This window comes from Anopheles darlingi, chromosome X (genome assembly GCF_943734745.1).
Source record: "Anopheles darlingi chromosome X, idAnoDarlMG_H_01, whole genome shotgun sequence".
NCBI classification, from domain to species: Eukaryota; Metazoa; Arthropoda; class Insecta; order Diptera; family Culicidae; genus Anopheles; species Anopheles darlingi.
This window is the reverse complement of record NC_064873.1, coordinates 11,788,704-11,803,542: the sequence shown is the minus strand read 5'-3', so window position 1 is coordinate 11,803,542 and position 14,839 is coordinate 11,788,704. Positions and strand designations below refer to the sequence as shown.

The window sequence follows — 14,839 nt, the reverse complement described above, 5'->3', positions numbered from 1 at the left end:
CCTAGAACAAGAGCTAGCTAGCGTTCCTGGACCGTGCTCACTCGCTGTAAAACACAACTCGGTCGCTCGAATGATCTTAAATAGAAAGATGAATCATTTAAACATTCGAAAAAGAGTGAAATCAGGTACTTTCCCTGATAAAACCACCAAACTTGCCCACATCTTCTTCTTCTTCTTCTTGAAACTCACGTGGTTTTGTTGATAAAAAGCGCCCTGCTATGAATGTCAAACAAATTGAAAATGGCGACCTGTCAAAGCGGTTAAGAAGCTACCTGTCTTTTTAAAGTACCTTGGTCAGCACTGCGCACGAGCTTGTTTGTTATGCGTTGACAACTGTCAACAGCCAACGATACGCGGGTCAACCATAACGCTGCTCAAATGAGCGAAGAACTAAAAGGGTCGTCCTTGGTAAAGATTATCGGGGCTGCTAAACGAAGAAACATTATAGGCGTCGCCATTCGTCTATCCATGGCCCCGAGACGACCGAACCACCCCAGAAGAGTAGTAAGATCGAAAAGCACCATGTCAGCTTTGATTGCGCGTACACGCTGACCCACCATTAGACGACGAAAAAGAATCGAAATTAACAACACGACGATGGCGACACCGGTCGAAGTACTTCTCACGGATGTAGCTCGACTAGTACTCGGTACGTATCATTGGGTTTACCGTATTCGGATCGTTGTTTGCCCCCTAAACCGCCTGTTGTCCTCTGGGACCACTCCACAGCATACTTGTATGACGAGAAGATGGATGAACTAGCGAATCAGTTTTGTCTACAGAATCCACTGTTAGAACAGGAGCGGACAGAGCTGGAAGCGTCCGGCAGAGCCGTTAACTACTGTGTCACCACGCTTCCGGTGCTAGTGCAGAGCTTGTGTGAGGATCACCATCGGCGTAAGTTTCATAAAGTAGGCCTCTGTTTTTTTGTTTTGTTTAAATCTCTCTCACTCTCTTCCTCTCTTATTTTCTATCTGTCTGTCTTCTTTCACGCGAACTTTTTCAAATGCAAAGTGCAAATGCTGCTGGAAAAGTACGACCAGGGATACCGATTCGTACAAGATCCATCCATCACGCTGATCGAGAAAATCGAGCTGCTACTGGTGGAGCGAATTGATAATATGTTCACGATGAGCAGCAGGATGGGATCGCCGTCGAGCAGTGCAGTCGAATATGGTGAACGCTACGCCGCCGAAGAAGCAGCGCACGAGTCGCGATCAATCAATCCGGCCGCCCCTGACCAGCTACAACAAGGAATCAGCGTCTCGCTGGATGGAAATGAGATTAGCTGGCTGCTACCGAATCCCAGCGAGCCAGAGGCACGCTTTTCCACCAACGCCACTACAAACTTACCAATCACCGGTGAGTTGAAAACGATTTCAATGATGGAGTTGGTACAAGTAGATGGCTCGATCGAAGAAGATGCTCTAGTGGAGCCAGAACAACGATACTGCTACGAGGAGCCCGAGATCTGGTTAACCCCCGATGGAAACGATTTTGAACCGGTCCTAACAGTAGAAGTCAGTGCCGAATTACCGGCAACGGCAACGGCGATGACCATACGCGGCGATGAGCCAGAACTGATTGAGTACTCGTGTGCAGCCGATTTGGCTTCAGTGAGTGCCAGAAAAACACCGATACCACCCGACGAAGAGTTTACCATTGAGACACAACAGATTGATGAGCGGCAAACCGCACAGGAGGTCGACCATCGGAGCGCCGAAGTAATCGAGAATGGAGAAACGAATGAGCAGGAGCAGCAGCAGGAGGAGATACAGGGCTGCCAAAATAGCGCCAGTACTGCGAAATGCACGCCGCAGGACAAGCGTGTCGTTATCGATCTGGGGCTGGCAAACATCATACCGGTGGTGGCTGCAAACACATCGCCTACCCGAGTCACATCGCATCGGCCGACGGTGGCAACGGTGCAGTCAGCGACAAGCGACCGGCCAGCAATGGCCGTACGACCGATAATGATTGTTCAGCCATCTTCGCTACCTTTAACAAACTTATCAATGCAGCAGATGGTATCTCCGACAACAAAAGCGCTGGTCGAGAAACGCACCCACGTCCGCCGATTGGTATTCGACATACCTCCGATGATGTCCCTCAAACGAAGGGCGCTAGACTCTACTGTGGTTGCAAAGTATGAGGAGCTCGGCATCCCCACTGACACTTTCCCTGGTGGCGGTGCTACTCCCGCGGTTCCCCCCGCAAATACTAGAGACACCACCACAATGATAGCTCCCAACGCTGACACGGCGAAATCGAAGACCGCCCAACGGACGGCTGAACAGATAGCTCAGGATGCGGCCGAATGGAAGCGAATCCGTTCCGTCAATACCAGCAACTTCGACATGCATCTGCGGATGATCTTCGCCGAAGAGGAGAAGCGACGACGAGAGGCAGAAAGCAAGCGTCTAGTCGCACTTCGCTTAGAACGCAAACGTGTTGCCCGAGCAAAGCAGCGAGCGCTTGCTGCTGCCGGTACGACCAACCGCCGGAAAACGGCACGGACTGATATAAAAGGTACGGTGGATGAGAATACGAAACGGCAGCGATCCCCGATAGCGAACACACCAATTTCACCGGCGACACCCAATACGACGCAAAAGCAAGCTGCTATGATAGAGGCGGCGCTAGCGAGCCCTATCATTGTTGCGTGCACCAAACTATCACCGACCGGGTGTCAAATGCCACGTCAAACCTTCCATAAGTGTCTCACGATCGAAAAAAGTGTCAAAAACAATGATGATGCTAGCTCCTCTAGCTGCCTAGTAACAGTACCTCCACCCTGTACAGTGCCGCAGACGCCGAAACCATCGAAGCCGGTGGTCTCGACGATGACCTCGGTGATGCAGCTCAGCAACGAGGACTCCGATTCGCCTTACAAGATTGACCCAGTGACGGACATTCCACAGACACCGCGCTTCCGCATACCGGAACAACCGTCCTGCTCTCCTCCGGGGGAACAATTCGCTGCAGGAGAGCAGCACTTACGAAACCTAATAGGGGAGCTGGATAGCCCATCGCCGATGACTATCTTGCTAAACCCATGCCGTCCAATTACGCCCGGTTCGGGCGATAACAGCAACTCGGTCACCGACAAAGCCTTCAATAGTGCTCACAGTGCAACAGTGCCCTCCGAATCTGAGCCGACCAATAATACCCATCATTATCCAACCAATCAGATGAACCTTCCTCATGATGCCAACAACAAAGAGACCACCATCAGCAGCCCACCGCCCTTACCAGTGCGTTGTCGCAAGTTGTTGACATTACCAACGGTGGCCGAACCGGCCCTCCCACCAATGTCGCCAATGCAGAGTGAGCGTGAATACAATAGGCTCATCAAGTCGGCTTTACGGCGAAAGCGTAAGGCGGAGGAGGCGATGAGAAAGGCGACAAAGGCTACCGGTGATGGACGCATCGATCACGGTACGTCGATGGGGTTCGGTTCGCCTAAGATGTACCACGTGCTGTTGGTTGGTCGAGCGGCAGCATCCGGTGGGCCAGTCGGGGCGCGACAGTGTCCAAAAAGGTATCGGCGGTACAGGTTAGGGAATGATGATCCTGTCATGGAGGTGTTCAACGGGGAAGCCAGGTTCACAATTGCCTGTTCGGAGCTGACCGTCCACTACGAGCAGCGGCCAGCACACGAGGATACAATAACGTCGGTTTCTGGCGCAAGTTGCACACACGATTCGGCAGAAAGTGACAGCGACAGCAGTACTAGTAGTAGCAGCAGTAACAGTAGCAATAGCAGCAAAAATACCAACGGCAGCAGCAGCAGCAGTAGTAGTAGTAGTAGTAGTAGTAGTAGTAGTAGCAGCAGCAGCAGCAGCAGCAGCAGCAGCAGCAACAGCAACAGCACCTTCAACAACAACAGTGGCAGTAGCAACAGTAGCAGCAATGCTAATAGCCGTACAGTTGTTGTCAATCAAGCTGAAGAGGCTGCTAGCCTTGAGACCAAGAGGTTGCTGCAAAGAGTAAGAGAAGAACGGTGATTCTACTGGTATGCTTTACGATTATACCGACTAAGTATAGACTAATTATTTCCACCGTTTTCTCTGTTTGGTGCTAAGGTCCAAAAGAATCGTCGATCGATCGATCGATACGGTGGGAAGCCTTTCTTCCCAACAGCTTCCAAAATAATTTTACTCTGTTTGCATATTAAGTTTACATGTATACATCAACAAGATGGATGTTTTTTGTGTCAAATGCCACAGAAACCGTTTTAGGTCGATCTACGATGCGCACAATAAGATCTTATTAGTGTATTCTCTATGTAGTAGGCGAGTGACCTACATTTTTTTATTTCTTATGTTTATTTTATATTCTATAATTCACAATATCACGTGAAAGTAAAAATTGAATGTAGATAGACATAATATTAATAAGGAATATTAACAATGATTTAAGGAATCGAGAGAGAGATCAAACGAGCAAATCAAGGGATCGCAAAGAATAAGTCTTAATTTAAGCATTGTAGTAACTGCCAAATGTCGCCAATTACAGGTAGGTTTTGCCGTATGTTCATCGAGATTAGTTGAGTCTCTCCAAAGCAGTCTCATAAATGTTCGGTGTCATCGATACTCATAGGCTCCGATCATATTGATTGAGAGATAGAAATGAAGATCTAGATGCGCTTATAGTTACCGAGTCTCTACACCAAGGTACTTTAAATAGACAGGTAGCTTTATGCAGAACGAATCCCCGATCGGATTTTAGAAAAAACTTCAGAGTTCAGAGTTTGTCATTGGTGGAACTGTGGGATGTTTACATCGGGAACGCTCTTTTCGGAGCTGTTTTCGCTTTTCCCTGATAAAACCACCAAACTTGCCCATATCTTCTTTTTCTTCTTCTTGAAACTCACGTGGTTTTGTTGATAAAAAGCGCCCTGCTACCAATGTCATACAAATTCAAAATGTTTTTTTTTTTTTTACAAGTGTAGGGCGGGAAACCTTCATAGGCACCTAGGGGAGTACGAGAGTTCCCTTCGGTAGTGTGGGGTTTTTACCCACTAAAACCCCCCTTCCAATGCCTTTAGCCCCCTTCGGTAGTACCTTGCGGCATCCTTCAAAGGGGAGGCTGAGCGGTAAACGCCCCATTCAACATCTACTGATGTTCTCGCAAATAGGTGTGTAGTGATAAGGGTGTAGAAAGAAAAGGGAAGAGACAGAGATAGAGAGAGAGAGAGAGAGAGAGAGAGAGAGAGAGCGATAGAACGATATTTGAAACGATAGCGGTAATCGAAACAGTAACAATAGCGATAATGGAGAGACAGAGGGAGAGATAATGATAATCGTAGCAGGAACGATAGCGATGATCGAGAGAGAGAGTGGCTGATAGCCGATCTTTGAGAGAGGATTTCGCATACGCGAACCGGAGAAGCGGCGTCTCTGATAAACGGGCAGTCTTGTAATAGAAGTTATACGTGGATGTAATACGTAGATGTAATGCGTGTAATGCGTGAAAGAATGGAAAATACAGCGAGTTACGACAGGTGTCTCACTGAGATTGCCCCTGGCTTTCTATCCTGGGCAACCGGTCTTCTTTTTGCCACTCGGCAAATAGTTTCCTCATCGCATGGCTGATGAACCTATTCACAGCATCGAAGGCAGCAGGGTTCTGACACATTCGTGTGACAATGTCATCTACCGAAAAGTCATCTCCAATGCTCCTCTTCAGCTCCTCTCTGGTGTCTGCGAACCTTGGGCAGACAACCAGAATGTGCTCTGGAGACTCCACAGTTCCTTGGCAGGCTGGGCAGTACGGTGTCTTGGTTCTGTTTATCCGGTGTAGATAATCCCTAAAATAACCGTTTCCTGAGAGGAATTGGGTTAAATAGAAATTATCCTCCCCATGTTTTCTGGTCACCCATGGACCCATTTCTGGGATTAGGCGATGCGTGCATCGTCCGCTTTTGCCTGCATTCCATTGGTGCCCATATCGACTGCCTGGAGTGTTTCTCCCAGCGTAGCGCTCGGTATCTTCCATGATCACTAAAGTGATAGGCATCATACCCGATATCACGCACACTGCCTCTAGTGAGACCGTGCAGAAAGCGCTCGCCACCCTGATCGCTAAGAGCCGGTGCACGCGGTCTAGAATCAGCTTGTTGCTGGGTTTTCTCAGTGCTACACCCCAGACTGGGCTTGCGTACCGTAGTGTAGATGACACTACAGTCGCCAGCAGTCTCTTCTTGGAGCCGGAAAGGCCCTCTGATCTGTGCAGCATACCAGTGAGAGCATTCAAAGAGTTCCTCGCTTTGTTACCCAAGCAACCATAGGTAGCCTTCAGTTCTCATGAGGAGAACAATAAATCCCCCTGAAGGCTCCAACAGTTCTGCTGCTGACAACAATCAGAACACCAAATCCCCTCAAAGGCTCAAACAGTTCTCCTATGAGAACACCAAATCCCCTCGAAGGCTCAAACAGTTCTCCTATGAGAACACGAAATCCCCTTGAAGGCTCAAACAGTTCTCCTATGAGAACACCAAATCCCCTCGAAGGCTCAAACAGTTCTCCTATGAGAACACTAAATCCCCTTGAAGGCTCAAACAGTTCTTTTATGAGAACACCAAATCCTCTGTCCAACACCAAATCGTGTGAAATATAATTTCTGAATTTGGATTTGAAACATAAACACGCGACCGATCGGTTTGACGTTTCAATTTCACGAAAATTCCTGAAACAACAACAACGTCAGTTGCATCTTCGCTTGTTAAAACAAGTGAAAAAACGTTTAAATTAGTGAAAAAATGTAGTGTAAAATAAGTGAAACAGTAGTGTACCATCGTAGTAAGCTGAGGTAAGTGTAGTTCACCGAAAATACGTGTTTGTTTTTTGTCCGCCGCAGCATCCGCAGCATCGTGATCGTGACGCAGTTACTGATATTATGAAGGAACACCGGATGATAAGAAAGGCTATGGGATGAGGTAAGTACGCCGGTACCGGATCGTATCAATCCACAGTGACACTAACACGGATTCTCCCTTCCCCACAGGATGCCCATAATTCCATATTAAACTTTGACGAGAATGTGTCGTGTCGTGCATCATCATCAGGCGCAATAGCAGCATTCGGTACATCATGTGCAGTAGACACAGCAGCCGGTGCAAGTACCTCATCCGATGATACGTGGAGTGCTAGTTACCGGTACGCAGAATGGTGGAGGTGAAGGATGCGAACCTTTCCTTTCGACCTTTCGAACAAAGATGCCCCGTTGCCAGCCGGTACGTGAATGGTGCCGGTGGTGTGCCGAAGGAAATCGCCGGTCGTGAGTGGAGTGCGGAGACGATAGAGGACTTCAATGCGACTACAGCGGTGCTTGCCCTGAAGCATGGACCGAAAATTGTCATCGAAAACTCCTTCCGTAATGGGTAAGTGGCGCCGGCGCCGAGGAAGTGCGAACAGGGTTTTTACATACAAATGATAACAATGATCTCTACCCCGTAATGAATGATAACAATGATCTCTAACCCGTAGCACGCCACCGGCTATCACATCACCGCAGCGCGGGAGACCGATCGGCTACGGCCCTGATCGTCAATGAGGGGTCCCCTCTGCTGATCGGGAATGGTAGCAGCTGCTGCTCGTCATCCGACGAACGGATCCACAATGAATTGCTGCGGCATGCACTGACGCATCATCCGCTCCATCACCACCACCATTCTAATCAGCATCACAGTGAGGTTCAGCAACGGTACCTCATCGGATGCTGCTTACGAAAACAGCGAGTAAAGGTAAGTCTTTATAGCGGTGGTCTGCTTCATTCTCATTCTCTTTCCCCCTTTCTCTTCTTGACAGCCTCCATCCACATCATGCATCGGCCAAGGATATGTGCTCTCCTCCCCAGCCTCGTTGAACGGTTCGTTAAAGCGATCGGAACCGAACGATTCGTACAGTGGGACCCCGACCGATTACCATCATCACCATCACCACCGTAATCGACAGCAACTCGTTGCATCATCGGATGAACGGACAATGCAGATAGCAAACGGTGCCGGCACTCCTCGACCCTATCATCCGCATAACCTCGGCACGGAGTACGGTGGCCAAGCACCACTGTCACTGCCAGGTACGGTTTCCACGGTGACCCCAACCTAATACCAAAGCCCGCTCCTGAAAGGGGCGCACGGCATCGCGGAGATAAGAGGGTGATTTTTATGGGTAAATTAGTGTAATTTATTTATAATTTAAAAAAATCATAATTTTTTCAAATAAAATTTGGTGCTATACATATACTTGTAGAAAATAAATATATATATCACATGTACACAATATATACCGTGCCTGCGCACCTTGCGGACAAAATGGGAACTATTTTGGGGGATTCAGCGTTCTCATCAGACGTTCTGATGGGCATTCTGAATCCCCCAATTTTGTATGGAGAAATTGCTGCAAATTTTGGGGGATTCAGAATGCTGATGAGACCAGCCTAGAGTTCTGATCAGAATTCTGAATCCCCCAAAATTTGTTCTCCTTGGTTGCTTGGGTAACGGCCAAATTTTGAAATGTTCGGCTCCTAAATGTATGCAATTAGAATCGGTTAGCCTACCGAATCGGTAGAGGTGTATATATTGGTTTTTTACCATTATTTGAATCGGTTGAGGTGTATGTTTTGTTTTTTTCCCTTTTTTTCGTTTGCGCTAGAGTTTACGCCCCGTCTGGCACCGCCTATTTAGACCAAGGTACTTTAAAAAGACAGGTAGCTTCTTAACCGCTTTGACAGGTCACCATTTTGAATTTGTTTGACATTCATAGCAGGGCGCTTTTATCAACAAAACCACGTGAGTTTCAAGAAGAAGAAGAAGAAGATATGGGCAAGTTTGGTGGTTTTATCAAGGAAAGTACCTGATTTCACTCTTTTTCGGATGTTTAAATGATCCATCTCTCGATTTAAGATCAATCGAGCAACCGAGTTATGTTTTACAGCGAGTGAGCACGGTCCAGGAACGCTAGCTAGCTCTTGTTCTAGGCCGGGTGGCAAGACCTACGGACCGATACCATATTGAAACACTAGGAAGAATTTTGAGAATATTTGCATAAACTTTAACTTTCGTGCCACTTTTCGTGAATTTGCACTGTCGTAATACCACAGAAAAGCGAAAACAGCTCCGAAAAGAGCGTTCCCGAAGTAAACATCCCACCATCCCATGAATGTCAAACTCTGAAATTTTTTCTAAAATCCGATCGGGGATTTGTTCTGGATAAAGCTACCTGTCTTTTTAAAGTACCTTGGGCAGGGGTAAAAACCCGAAAATTTATGCCGAAATGTCAAACGTATTGTTTACATCTGTGTTTTGGCCGCTGAAGTTGATTTCCGAATAAATTTTGCAGTTTTTAACGATATTGTTGCTGTTGCTGTTATATTTATATTAAAAATGCAAAAACAATACGAAAAGAACCTACATTTTCGTAAATAAAGAGATGCTGCCACACGGAGCGAAAATTTGCGCGCAAATTTGCACATTAATGCCAAAATGTTTTCGCTTCGTGTGGCAGGCGTAAAACCCCGAAAATTTATGCCGAAATGTCAAACGTATTGTTTTCATCTGTGTTTTGGCCGCTGAAGTTGATTTCCGAGTAAATTTTGCAGTTTTTAACGATTTTGTTGCTGTTGCTGTTATATTTATATTAAAAATGCAAAAACAATACGAAAAGAACCTACATTTTCGTAAATAAAGCGTTCGATAGCGTCAAGGGTTCAGCGAAAAAGTCCGCGGACGTATAAAAGTTTGACAGCGGGTAAGGGTTAAGCGAAACCGTTTTGGCATTATTTTTTTCGTTTGCGCTAGAGTTTTCGCCCCGTGTGGCCACGGCTAAGCGTTCGATAGCGTCAAGGGTTCAGCGAAAAAGTCCGCGGACGTATAAAAGTTTGACAGCGTGTAAGGGTTAAGCGAAACCGTTTTGGCATTAGCCGTGGCCACACGGAGCGAAAATTTGCGCGCAAATTTACAAATTAATGCCAAATCGTTTACGCTTCGATATGTTTACGTGGCCGGGTTGAGGAAATTAAAATCGTTTTGTGGAAGAAAAGGATTGAACACACTAGCAATGATCACTATCTATCAATGTAAACCACAAATAGAACATATTGCGAGCCCTTCCGTTTGCAAACAGCTTTTACTCTAGGTTTTACGCTCCACGGACCTATAAGCCTGCCACAGACTGCAAGCGGCGCGTGCGGAACGTTTCGCCGCGTACGAATAGAATGTATGGGATTGTACTGGGCAACACATACCGCACGCGGACGGCGCGTGCGGATCCTTGCGGACCTTGCGGCAGAATGCAAAAGTTTGCATTTTGACGCGGCGAACCGCGGCGAAATCCGGTGGATTTGATTTGGCAGTTGGATGTAAACAAAATGAGTGTTTGCATTGTGATCATGGAATCATGTTATTGATAATAATATGTATAGAATAATATGATAAGTAATAGAAATGTAATATCTTGTTTTCGTTAACAATTCGTGTTTTCGTAAACATTGTTTGGTTTATATCGATAGGTTCAACGCTATAACGGCCGTGCCGCGCCGCATGCACCGCAACCGGTATGTGTTGCCGCTTCATCCGCGGCGAACCGTTCCGTCCGCGCCGCAAGCTCCGCTTGCGGTCTGTGGCAGGCTATAATCGTTTGACAGCATGTAAACGGCAAGCGTAAATGTTTTGGCATTAATTTTTTCGTTTGCGCTAGAGTTTTCGCCCCGTGTGGCCACGGCTATTAATTTTTTCGTTTGCGCTAGGGTTTTCGCCCCGTCTGGCACCGCCTATAGAATTTGTCCGTGTCTTCTTCTTCTTCAAACGCACGCTGGTTTTTTGTAGCACGAACGTCAAATACAACCAATATGGCGACCTGTCAAAGCGTTTAAGAATCACCTGAATTTTTAATACACCTTGTTCTGCAAAAAGATACCTGTCTATTTAAAGTACCTTGGTTGAAACGAGAAAAAGATTTCCATTTCCTTTTATTCTATAGCCGTGGCCACACGGGGCGAAAACTCTAGCGCAAACGAAAAAATTAATGCCAAAACGGTTTCGCTTAACCCTTACCCGCTGTCAAACTTTTATACGTCCGCGGACTTTTTCGCTGAACCCTTGACGCTATCGAACGCTTTATTTACGAAAATGTAGGTTCTTTTCGTATTGTTTTTGCATTTTTAATATAAATATAACAGCAACAGCAACAAAACCGTTAAAAACTGCAAAATTTATTCGGAAATCAACTTCAGCGGCCAAAACACAGATGAAAACAATACGTTTGACATTTCGGCATAAATTTTCGGGTTTTTACGCCTGCCACACGAAGCGAAAACATTTTGGCATTAATGTGCAAATTTGCGCGCAAATTTTCGCTCCGTGTGGCAGCATCTTATCATGTTCTTTCCGAGCGGGCCTAACCATCGTGCGCAATTTTAAAATAATAATGATATTCTGGACTTTATTTCAGGAAATTTCTTGTTTAGGGTTTTTTTCATTTCTTAGTTTTTTCTATTAGTTTTTTCCCCGCTTTGTGATCATGTGTACCCTACTTTTAATCTCCTCTCTCTTTCTCTCTCTCTCTCTCTCTCTCTCTCTCTCTCTCTCTCTCTCTCGCTCTCTTTCTATACCCTCCATGTTACTCGTTTTCTCCCTCTCTCTGGTTCTCTTTCTCCCTATCTTTCTCATTTTTCTTTTCCGGCAGGGCTGGTGATGGGCATGGTTTGCCTAAAATCGACTACTTAACTACTACGAATATACCTATCTTGAGGCTACTAGAGGGAAGGGTTTATATCATTTGTAGTACGATTTTGTAGCCCATCATCATCATTTGTTTTTTACTCTCCGAGGTGCAGTACACACATATGACCAACCGGTATCGTTCAACGAGCCATTCCGTTGTGCTTTCTATTTCGATACATTTCTATTGCATGGGTATGATCCAGAGTGTTGGTTCTGGATGGAAAGAGAATTTCTCATTTTAAGCGTACTACCTCTCGTCAACCCGTGCCGCTGCTCTAGCCTAAGACTTAAATAATCATTTGTTATTCCTCCAATTTGGCTACTTAAGATTGAATTAACAGTGCTGCGTACTTTATCTGCTTTTATCTGAATTGTAGGTTGATGTGGATAGATACATCTATCTAGTGTATATATATATATATATATATATATGTATATATATATATATATATATATATATATATATATATATATATATATATTGAATATTGGTAAATCAATTGGGTAATATTGGTATATCAATCAATATTCATATTGGGTTGATTTACGTCTCGCCACATGGTCTAGGTCGCCATCTCGCAAGGCCCATGCCCCCCCCCCCCCCCCCCCGCCTTCCTCAAAACAATAAAAACCTCCTATACACAAATATCCATCACCACATTTTGGATACGATTTCGTGTGCCCATTCTTTCCTTCCTTTCCGTTGCACGGTGGCCATTGGCTTTAATAAAATACATTTGCATCAACACATACCGGCACACACACGCACATATATACAACAGACACCTACATACAAAAGGCATACGCCCGAAGGACAATTACCCGTATGCAAAATGTATACAACCGTTCTGGCGACGGGTGTTCTGGTGACGGGTCTGTTAAGCTTAACAGACCCGGTTGCATATACCTTCTGCAATGGGGTATGCGCTTACATATGATAACCTAAAAAAGTGAACGCCTTCCACTGTTGTATTCTCTCACTTATGTACAGTTACTGTCTGACAGTTGCTTGTTTGCTGCCTCCATTCCATCAGCTCACGGCTTCCCTCTCTTTCAAAAGCTCAGCGCCCACCGGAGGGTAATGATAATAAAGAAAACTAACGAAAATTATTCCAAAGCTCGAATATGCCTCGAGTCCATCCCCGCTAGCTATAGCTTGCTGTAGCAATGGGGCCAAGCCAATGCGCCCGTTCACAAGCTCATCGGCCACGATGCTTTCAGATGCGTGACTGAGTAACCAATAACGTAGGCTGACGCTGTGCATTAATTAGGCGCAGGCGATGGTTGGGTGGTGGTGACATGTTTCAGATTCATCACTGAACCGCATTCACTGTTACCGATGTTCGGTTTTGGGTTTTTTGGCACCGACTGTCGCAGGATATTATATTATTCCTCTTTTTGCTTCTCTTTCTATTTCGCTGTCTTATGAATTAGTCTTACAGCGGCGGTCTTCGTTTCCGAACATTAAATTAAACGTAAAACACACTCGCACACACACTTATACTTAATTCACATCACTAAGACCGCACGCTCGAAAGTACTCAAACAAAGAGACAAATATATATAAAACCAGAATGCATGATGTTGGGATACTAAATGCAGCAAATTTGTGTAGAGGCACGGTAAGGGAAAGTGATGTTCTAATAAATAGCGGCACTCTAGGCGGTATTGAAGACACCATGCAGAATGCACAAAGACGGTAAAGGAAGGGGGAATATAAGAATGATCGAACAGCAACACTGTGCGTGAAATGCATAGCAACACTCGGTTGGACCCTAGTGCACGATTTGATCGTAACACGGTTAGATTGTCTTTTACCGCTTTAACTCCAAGTCCAACCTCCACCTCTCCCGCCGTTCTCCTTATACGTGTCTCCTGCATTTGTTACACTTTTGAAGGTGGTTGGGCGAAGGCTACATCATTGCTTACACCATCTAATCGCCGATTCATGTGTCTCGTTGCTCTCATACTTTAAGCGGGCATGATCTTCCAAATAAGAGGCAAATAAATACGCAAACGAAACCTCATTTCAAACATCGTCCCAAAAACCGACTGGTCTCTGGCTGGCCAGGCAACGGAACGTATAATCTGCTGTGAGCTACAGGAATATCGGGTCCCAGAATTGAAGATCGTTCCATTCCATTTCTGCTAGTCATGCATACAATCCAAAGAAAGAAGAGGGATGATAACCTAAACCTAATAGATTGTGAAAATGCGAAGAATTCGCCGCGCAAGGATTGTCCGAAAAGTAACAAAGACTGCAATCCTTCGTAAATTCCTAGTGGGGTGCGCCTTCGTACGTCCGTAAGGGCCACTGGTCGATCGATTTACAGTAGTCGCAGGCGCCACCGATACCAGTAGCCATCGGTATAGCAGTAGTGAATGGTGTGGCTGCTACGGGTGTACCAGCTTACGGTGCATTCGATGCCGGCGCCTGCCGATACAATGGATTGCGGTCCTTTACTGGCAGCGGATGGGCTTCCGTGTTGAACACCCAATCGTCGAGCGGTAGCAGCGAATCGTCGGAGAATAGCAGGTAAAGGTACTAGGGTGCGAGGAGGATGTGTGTGTGTGTGTGTGTGTGTGTGTGAAGAAGAGAAAAAAGTCGTTAGGTAACATTGCTGACCATTCATGCCGTTGCTGGTACCTAACCTACCTTGAGCGTTTCTGCGAGGAAGAAACTCTGCTGCACATCGTCCTTCACTGGCTCGGTGAGATAGACGTTCTTGAGACCCGTGTAGCCGGTCGGTGTGCGACAGTGCTTCTCGAGAGCCTGCAACAGAGCCATTAATAGTTGGTTATCTTTTGCAAATTCTGTATAGCTAGTCCCGAGCAAAGAGCCTCATCGTAGGCCATTCGGTTGCCTTACCTGGATCGCATCCCAACCCCAGTCACGGTACTTCTGATCGTGCGTCAGTCGCCACATGATGAAGTAGCTCTCGAACGTTTCCGGCCGCAGTATATAATACTTCTCCTGGGCTTTCAGAGCCTTCGCCTCTACGCCATCGTTGAAGCGGAACGATTCTGGCCCGAGCCGGGTGTAGGTGCGTATGTAGCTCTCGTGACAGGTATTGGTCAGTCCCTCGCCAATCTCCATATATCGCTCCGAGTACT

At 46.2% G+C, this 14,839-nt stretch overlaps 3 protein-coding genes across 5 annotated transcripts in view; 2 read left to right on the top strand and 1 right to left on the bottom strand.

The window, feature by feature from the left end:
• The first annotated feature begins 318 nt into the window (after positions 1 to 318).
• Positions 319 to 5,946, top strand: LOC125948632 (mucin-5AC-like). 2 transcript variants are annotated; one of them, XM_049674893.1, is made up of 3 exons: positions 319 to 649; positions 730 to 897; positions 1,015 to 5,946. In XM_049674893.1, the coding sequence occupies exons 1-3, from the start codon at positions 598 to 600 to the stop codon at positions 4,005 to 4,007; spliced, it is 3,213 nt and encodes a 1,070-aa protein (XP_049530850.1). In that variant the 5' UTR covers positions 319 to 597; the 3' UTR covers positions 4,008 to 5,946. The 2 variants fall into 2 exon arrangements, with proteins under 2 accessions (XP_049530850.1, XP_049530858.1); XM_049674901.1 differs by having other exon boundaries at positions 783 to 897; positions 1,015 to 5,945.
• Positions 5,947 to 6,233: 287 nt separating this feature from the next.
• On the top strand, positions 6,234 to 8,242 carry LOC125949009 (homeobox protein B-H1-like). The gene is made up of 4 exons (XM_049675676.1): positions 6,234 to 6,940; positions 7,009 to 7,384; positions 7,491 to 7,747; positions 7,812 to 8,242. The coding sequence occupies exons 2-4, from the start codon at positions 7,345 to 7,347 to the stop codon at positions 8,109 to 8,111; spliced, it is 597 nt and encodes a 198-aa protein (XP_049531633.1). The 5' UTR covers positions 6,234 to 6,940; positions 7,009 to 7,344; the 3' UTR covers positions 8,112 to 8,242.
• Positions 8,243 to 11,545: 3,303 nt separating this feature from the next.
• Positions 11,546 to 14,839, bottom strand: part of LOC125948741 (mannosyl-oligosaccharide alpha-1,2-mannosidase IA) — a 19,132-nt gene continuing 15,838 nt past the window's right edge. For both annotated transcript variants that reach the window (XM_049675088.1, XM_049675096.1), the window contains exons 4-6: positions 14,595 to 14,839; positions 14,382 to 14,498; positions 11,546 to 14,270 (exon numbers count right to left, since the gene is read on the bottom strand). The exon at positions 14,595 to 14,839 is cut by the window's right edge and continues 39 nt beyond it. In XM_049675088.1, coding sequence (XP_049531045.1) covers positions 14,136 to 14,270; positions 14,382 to 14,498; positions 14,595 to 14,839 — 497 coding nt within the window. In that variant the 3' untranslated portion in view covers positions 11,546 to 14,135. The remainder of the gene's footprint in view (positions 14,271 to 14,381; positions 14,499 to 14,594) is intronic.